Source organism: Pagrus major, chromosome 18 (assembly GCF_040436345.1).
Source record: "Pagrus major chromosome 18, Pma_NU_1.0".
NCBI lineage: Eukaryota > Metazoa > Chordata > Actinopteri > Spariformes > Sparidae > Pagrus > Pagrus major.
Window position 1 is genome coordinate 12,407,298 of NC_133232.1, and position 8,962 is coordinate 12,416,259.

Genomic DNA, 8,962 nt, shown 5'->3' on the forward strand with positions numbered 1-8,962 from the left:
AATGTAAACAAGCTTGTCTGTCTGAGCAACTGGCTGAAGAAGACATAATGTTGTCTGTTGTTAGATCCTGTGGGTGTTTGATTTCAGAGATTTTATTTATTTAACTGTATTGTTGTTTGTTTTACATTTCTGAAGACAGCTTTATTTTATTTAACTATATTGCTGTATTTGTTTTACTTTTTTTAATAATGCACCTGGCCTCATGAGGCACAGTTCACCAATAATAAATTGGATTTAAAATCTTCTCTTCTTACTGTATTCAATTGATTAGTCATACAGTACAATTTTTTAATATCCTAGAATTCAAATTCTTTATCAGGAGACCTTTAGCAGATATGACATTAAAATGCGATTAATTCGATTAATTAATTACAAAATCCTGTAATTAATTCGATTAATTTTTTTAATCGACTGACAGCACTAATATATATATATATACACACACACACACATATATATACACACACACACACATATATATATATATGTATATGTACACACACACACACACATATATATACAGTGGGGAGAACAAGTATTTGATACACTGCCGATTTTGCAGGTTTTCCCAATTACAAAGCATGTAGAAGTCTGTAATTTTTATCATAGGTACACTTCAACTGTGAGACGGAATCTAAAACAAAAATCCAGAAAATCACATTGTATGATTTTTAAGTAATTAATTTACATTTTATTGCATGACATAAGTATTTGATACATCAGAAAAACAGAACTTAATATTTGGTACAGAAACCTTTGTTTGCAATTACAGAGTTCAGACGTTTCCTGTAGTTCTTGACCAGGTTTGCACACACTGCAGCAGGGATTTTGGCCCACTCCTCCATACAGATCTTCTCCAGATCCTTCAGGTTTCGGGGCTGTCGCTGGGCAATACGGACTTTCAGCTCCCTCCAAAGATTTTCTATTGGGTTCAGGTCTGGAGACTGGCTAGGCCACTCCAGGACCTTGAGATGCTTCTTACGGAGCCACTCCTTAGTTGCCCTGGCTGTGCGTTTCGGGCCGTTGTCATACTGGAAGACCCAGCCATGACCCATCTTCAATGCTCTTACTGAGGGAAGGAGGTTGTTGGCCAAGACCTCGCGATACATGGCCCCATCCATCCTCCCCTCAATACGGTGCAGTCGTCCTGTCCCCATTGCAGAAAAGCATTCCCAAAGAATGATGTTTCCACCTCCATGCTTCACGGTTGGGATGGTGTTCTTGGGGTTGTACTCATCCTTCTTCTTCCTCCAAACACGGCGAGTGGAGTTTAGACCAAAAAGCTCTATTTTTATCTCATCAGACCACATGACCTTCTCCCATTCCTCCTCTGGATCATCCAGATGGTCATTGGCAAACTTCAGACAGGCCTGGACATGCGCTGGCTTGAGCAGGGGGACCTTGCGTGCGCTGCAGGATTTTAATCCATGACGGCGTAGTGTGTTACTAATGGTTTTCTTTGAGACTGTGGTCCCAGCTCTCTTCAGGTCATTGACCAGGTCCTGCCGTGTAGTTCTGGGCTGATCCCTCACCTTCCTGATGATCATCGATGCCCCACAAGCTGAGATCTTGCATGGAGCCCCAGACCGAGGGAGATTGTTGCCTTCTCACCAAGCTGCTTGCCTATTGTCCTGTAGCCCATCCCAGCCTTGTGCAGGTCTACAATTTTATCCCTGATGTCCTTACACAGCTCTCTGGTCTTGGCCATTGTGGAGAGGTTGGAGTCTGTTTGATTGAGTGTGTGGACAGGTGTCTTTTATACAGGTAACGAGTTCAAACAAATGCAGTTAATACAGGTAATGAGTAGAGAACAGGAGGGCTTCTTAAAGAAAAACTAACAGGTCTGTGAGAACCGGAATTCTTACTGGTTGGTAGGTGATCAAATACTTATGTCATGCAATAAAATGCAAATTAATTATTTTAAAATCATACAATGTGATTTTCTGGATTTTTGTTTTAGATTCCGTCTCACAGTTTAAGTGTACCTATGATAAAAATTACAGACCTCTACATGCTTTGTAAGTGGGAAAACCTGCAAGATCGGCAGTGTATCAAATACTTGTTCTCCCCACTGTACATATACATATGTGTATATTATTATTATATATTATTATATATTATAATTATATTATATTATTAGTATATGTATATTGACCACAATTCCATTTATAAAAGCAACAAAACACCCAAGGGGGTGAATACTTTTTATAGGCACTGTCAGATCAATGAACGGAAATTTCACAGCAACTTCAGTAATTAGGCCTTTTTTCAACTGAGCTCCACTACACGTTGCAGCATACTGAAGGATTAGTCCTACCGCAACTCAGGTGCATGAATCAGTGTCCTATCCCACTAGATTTCATCAAAGCTCGGCTCGCCATCTGTAATTTTCAACGCCTAGTGTGTAAACACCAAGTGAATCCTCCCAACTTAAAAGGTGGCCTGTTCTATAACAGTCCAATACACATACTTTAGTTTCATATATCACTGAACAAACTGAAGTGGTAGAGGAGAACTAGCACTGATGTACGCGTTACTTGTTTTTATTTTACTCTGAATTTACTCTGAACCTCACCCTAAAATGGCTGCCACATTCACCTCACGTCACTAAAAAACTAAACTTGACAATGCATGCTGCATGTAGCTTGAAAATGTCATTCACAGAAAAAAAAAACATGAATTATACAACATAAAACTTATCTAATAGGGTTGTGCATCTCTCCCTTATAAGACGATTAAATAACCATCTATATATATGGGCTATGATACGATTCAGGGACAATAATTTTTATTATGGAATGATACAATTCTTTGTTTAATGTAGACATTCATTTCCTATTATAAATTAGAATAAGCCAATTCTATAAAAGTGGCATTGCTTACCTTCAAATAGATATTTCATAAGACCTGGGAAGACCACAGAATCCTATGTATTTTTCTTACTATTATGTAAATCATTATCTTAATCTGCTTATACCTCTTTGAATAAAAAACACACCTGATGTACAGGAACAACTATCCTTTTGTCTGGATCTCCATGAGATATGTATGCATTGGACCTCTCAAAATTGGATGTCCCTGACTGTCCCTGATTGTCTATGGATACTAGGCCTGCACGATATGAGGAAAATCTGCGATGTGCGATAACACTGTTCAATATTGCGATGACGATATAACTTGCGATAAATAAACAAATATTGAAGTTTGCATATTATTAACTATACAGTTAATAATAGTGTTTCCGCATTAATAGGTACACTGCTAACATAGACCCCAAACATTGAATAGCCAATGTCCACTGAATAAAGAATGAAATAAATTATTTCGAACATGCTTTTATTGAACAAACTGCACATGAATACCCAACCAATTAAGCAGAACATTAATTTAAATAAGACATTATAACTATTTGAAATTAAAGTTTAATTTCCCCTGCTCCCTTTAAACTATTTTCTTGTAAACTCAACCAAAACATCTCTTACCATGCAGAGTTAAAATAAATAAAACATCCAGGGGGAAACAACTTAAATAATTAAATAAATATAAATTAAACATGGCACTTTAAATTAACTGTAATGTCTCTCATCACAATCATCAAGGCCCTTGACTCTGCCTAACAAGGTGCAGAGATCTGTAGTATGAGGGACAAAACTGAAATAGAGTAGGGCCAGCCCACTAAATCAAGAGAAAATAAAATCAGGAAAAAACATCTACCCGTTAGGGCAAGTTACAACCTTAGTTATTCCCTTAACACAAGTTCTTGGCCAAGAAAACCAGCATGTTAACTTTGTTATGTTACCACATTCCCAGATGTGCTGATGTGCTCACACAGTACCTGTCATTGTAACACGTTGTAACAGTCAGTTATTTAATGTAGCGGCACTAGGTGGCGCCTCTTTTGTTTAGTGGCTAATGTAACCTGTACGATGAAGAAGAGCAGGTGTACTTCCGCTCCTCATGAGAAAGGATACCGCTAACAGAGCGAAGACTTCCCTTTTTATTTTGTGAAGTGTTGGTAGAAGAACCTCGGCCTGTGTTCATTTGCATGTATGCCTGTAACATTAGTGCCGTAGAGACCTGGCATGGTATGGTCAGTGTTATGAATAAAAGTGCCGTGCGGAAACCCCCACATGTTGCCTGCCGTCTCTTGAGTAACCACAGCAACCGCACTAAAGTGGACCATCACCTTCCCCTTCACCAGCCCACGTTACAACGTCGTCTCTCCTGAATCCAAAATAAGTTCATATAGCAGAAGTGCTGTTTCTTTTCACCACAAGGCCTTCGTCGACCATTTTCATCGCTTTTTCTCCTCCCTCAGCCATCATAACCTGGCAATCACCACCAAACTGATGCCGATTAATTTTGTCAGGGTAGCTAACGGCTAGCTGGGGCTTCATCTGATTGGCCTTTGTAAACAGGGCTCCGTCTGATAGGCTAAATGTTAGCATGCTCATGGCGCATGTAAACAAAATGATTTTTCTTATTCATCGCGTGTCAGGCAGTCTTTTGCGATGTGTTTATCGCACATGTTCATATCGCGATGACGATGAAAATTCGATTTATCGGGCAGCCCTAATCCGTGTATCATTCGTTCATTCGTTTTTCAAAATAAAACCAAAAATAAGAAAACGAAAAAACAATTCCTTTTCTCAGTATTCGTTTCCTAAATTAAAATGAAAAAACGGATAACGACTCGTTTTTTTCAGTTTTCGATTTTATGCTCAAATGAATAATGGAAAAAACGGATAACGAGCGTTTCCCGTTTAATGTTTTATCCCATTTTGATCTGAAAAAAGTTCAATGAGCCGGAAGCGGAAGTGACCGTCTCTGTCTCTGTACTGCGAGGGCGCGCAAAACAAAAATAATGGCAGGACTTGAGGATCATGCAGATATAATTGGACAGCTTTTTGAGGATGGTAAAACGCATGCCGAGATTTCTACCACGTGACCCTCTTGTCGGCCTTGAAGAGGACATAAATGTCCATTTTCCACGCTTTTCCAATTATCTTCTGGTAACGTCAGAGAATTGACTGGCTCTGCTAACGTTAGCTTTGCTCCAGGCCACTTCCGGGTGACGGTAATTTCCGGTGTAGGTACCAAATGCTTGCAACATGAAACGGGAAACGCTCGTTATCCGTTTTTTCCATTATTCATTTGAGCATAAAATCGAAAACTGAAAAAAACGAGTCGTTATCCGTTTTTTCATTTTAGTTTAGGAAACGAATACTGAGAAAAGGAATTGTTTTTTCGTTTTCTTATTTTTGGTTTTATTTTGAAAAACGAATGAACGAATGATACACGGATTGAGCCCTAATGGATACCTCTGCTTCCAAGTAATAATCAGTGTATAAAATCACACCTATGATTAACAATCAGACAAGGGTTTCCTTCTGATAACAAGCTCAAAAGTTGGATTAACCTAACAGTGTGCACTGTGCAGCAACTGTAGGCAGACAGTCAACAGTGTGCAGTACTCACAGCAGTCACAGAATACAGATAATGATAGCAACATGTTGTAGCAGTTTGATCAAATTTAAAGCAATTATCCACATCAAACCCCATAAAGGACACGTGTTCAAAACACACATACCCCTGAATGCATTTCTTAAACACAAAACATAGTGGTAAACAACAGCAGAGCAAGTGAAATAAACACACAATTTCAGTAAATTCAACCCCACCAACAATTCAAGCTCGAAATATTATATATTATATATATATATATATATATTATATTCGACAAACAAAAGGAAAAAATCAAAGTTAGGTTCAGTTCAGTCCACACAAAAATACTCCACTTCGGGATTTCCCGGTAATCAAGTCAGTTTACTCCAGTTCAGTTCATTCATAAACAAAAATTACTCCACTTTGGGATTTCCCAGCAATCACTGTCATTTCACTCCAGTTCAGTTCATTCATAAAAAAAAAAGAAACCAAGAAGACGAAGAAAGAAAGATACAAATAAAACAAATCAAGGGATCATCAGGCTTTGGCCGACTCACGGGTACCAGTGGTTTGCTTTTAGTCAGGTCTCCAGAAACTGTTTTCTTTCATTAATTAATCCATTCACGATCAAAGATGTTTGTATATCGCGGACTTTTTACGGTGCAAAATGCCTGGGGCAGGCTGATGGAGTGGAGGACTCGATTTATTTCCTTACTCGCCGGCATCAGATGCCATACTGCACTTCGTGGCTCAAACAGAAGTAAAACATAAAAGGGCCATACTTCCGGGAAGCAGGTGAAATCGGAGCCCATTCACTGGTTGACAGGACTAGTGGGTGTGTTGAGGTGAGTGAAAAGTAAAGTAAATAATATTTCTTTTTTGATACGCAATGTAATTTTCGCCACAATGTTCAAAAGTAAGTCCTTCGCAATAAAACAGGCTATAGATGCTGCCGAGTTATATCTGGCATTATGTTTAATGTTTAGTTTCTGTTTTAACCTTCTTTTGTTTAACATTTCTCCGGGTTTAAGGCTGTCTCAACCTTGGTTACAGCATAAGTGCATTTCTTTACATTATTTTAAGTGCCAGCATGTAGCCACCTTTCATCCAATTTGGATGAGACTCAAAGTGCATGGTTCAGGATAGGAGACAGGTCAGGATGTCTCCAGTGAATTTAATAAAGATTGATAAAAAAGCATTTTGAGTTACGGGCCAATACGTGACAGGAAACGCCCACTTGCACCTATCAATACGGCACTTCAGATTTTGGTTAATACATGCCCCCAGACTATATACACCAAAAATGGAAAAATTACGTCCAGCGTGTTTTTTTAAAAACGCAATTGTGGCATTTGTGGCGCCCCCTATGGGCCGTGCTCAAAATGCTAGTCGACCTATTCCCAACCTCGGCCTGAAGATATCTACCAAAGTTTTGTGATTATTGGACCAATAGTTATTGAGTTATGGCTAATAAAATGTTTTTTTACTGATCATCCTGCCAATTAGAACAAATCCAATATGGCGGACCTATATGCTCGAAGAGGATTTTTTTGTGGAGCACCTTCACCTGGACTTGTGTGTCAAAATTTAAGTCAATCTGACTTACTGTGTTCTTTTGCGAAATGTTTCTGTAATCAAATTTTATCAGTTAATTACAGCGCCACACTGTGGCAGATTTGCCTCAGAATATCTTGGAAAGCATTTACACACCATTTCCAGTTACTGGGCCAAGTTTCATGTTTCTAGCTCATTCCAGCTCACGGCAATTTGAGCCACGGCATAAGACAAATAATAATAATAATAATAAACCTGAGCAAAAACAATTGCCCTTCAGGCTTGAACCCTAATAAACTGCCACAGAGTCAATAGTGTCCTAGCCCCAGGATAATAATAATAATAATAACAATAATAACAACAACAATAATAATAACAATAATAATAATAATAACAACAACAACTATTATTATTATTATTATTATTATTATAAGTATAATAATTATCATAATACTTTTATCTATATAGCACCTTTCAATATAAGACATCACATAGTGCTTCAGAAAAGAAATAAAAACATTTTTAAAAAGTAAATAAGCGATAGAGCAAGAGACATTAAAAGCAGACAACCAGCTAAAAATGAGAGAAAAAAAGTTAGGCAAAAAATGGTGCACCGCTGCAGAAATTGAATGATAAAAGACCGTATGTATTCTACACAATCCAACTTTTTTCTTCATCCTTCCTGTGCGCGACCGCTGTCAATCAAAGATGATCGACAGATCCCTCAGATAGAGATATTAATGATTATTTAGACAGGATTCATAAAAGATCCCCATTTAATCACTGAAATATCATTAAATGTAAGTAAATTGGCAATGTTTTGATTTTAGAAAAAAAGGATAGTAAAGAAAGACTAATTGGGAGAATTAATTAATGACAGTTAGCTAGTCGTTAGCTAACGCCCAGTGGATGGAAACAGTCACCCAGTGGATGTAAATGGTCATCCAGTGGGAGACAGGGGTCACACAAAATAATCGCTTTTTTGGCAAATAACATAGGCATAACTCCCAGGGGAATGGGTGGGGGGCACAAACCCCCACCCAGGGTAAAATATGATTTGCCTCACCAGTGTATCACTGTAAACACAACTACCAGTGTTTGCAGTATTAATGTGTTTTTTCTTATCTGGCAGGGTGTTGGAGTGTTTGAGTTACACCACTACATTTGGTGTGCATCTTCAACTTGCTCTTGAGAAAATTTTGTGTAGTCATCCCCTCCACAGGTGATATTTGACTTTTGCCCATGCTGATTTTTACATTTTCAGATAGTTAAAAAGACTGGCTCATCACACCTCTGCTGCCAGCAGACATATAGGCATACTTATTTTTATACTTTAATTTTAGCCTGGAGCGAGGGACAGATAAACCCTAGTAAGTCATACTTATTTTATATGGCAGCAGAAGTTAATTAAAGTAGGCAGGTGTCTGACTATGCAAGACTAAATGTTCAATTCAAGAGTGTGACATTTGATTCTGAATTTTACAGACATAAAATATTATATTATATTATATTATATTATATTTTAAAGACATAAGGGTTGGTGTAACATGGGATCTTTTGGCAGACTTTGTCAGAAGCTTGGCAGCAGCATTTGTAAGCAGTTTATGGAGGTCTGCTAAGACATGTTAAAAGAGAGTTATAAAAATCAAAACAAGAGAAAATAAAAGCATGAATAATCATCTCCCACTGGCACAATGGGCCTGAGTTTAATATATATTTCTTAGCAGGTGCAAACAGAAGCAAGCCAAACAATTTTCAAATTTCATGATGGTCATGATTTAAGGCCTGCCCCATAAAAACATCTAGAATTCATAGTTGGGTTGAATAGATACTACTCACTGGCTGATGTTGGCAATGGTGTCCATCCAGCTGCGAATGCGGACCTTATTGCGTATATTTGGTGGGTTGCTGAACTCATGTACTATAGCAATGTGATAGGGATAGGGCCCCTGGAAGAGCTGAC

General features: G+C 38.1%; 1 protein-coding gene across 1 annotated transcript in view; it reads right to left on the reverse strand.

Annotated features, from left to right (window-relative positions):
* The window catches only part of LOC141013485 (F-box only protein 38-like), a 156,003-nt gene that overhangs the window by 19,170 nt on the left and 127,871 nt on the right, over nucleotides 1-8,962 (reverse strand). Inside the window, exon 2 of the mRNA XM_073487236.1 lies at nucleotides 8,839-8,957. Coding sequence (XP_073343337.1) covers nucleotides 8,839-8,957 — 119 coding nt within the window. The remainder of the gene's footprint in view (nucleotides 1-8,838; nucleotides 8,958-8,962) is intronic.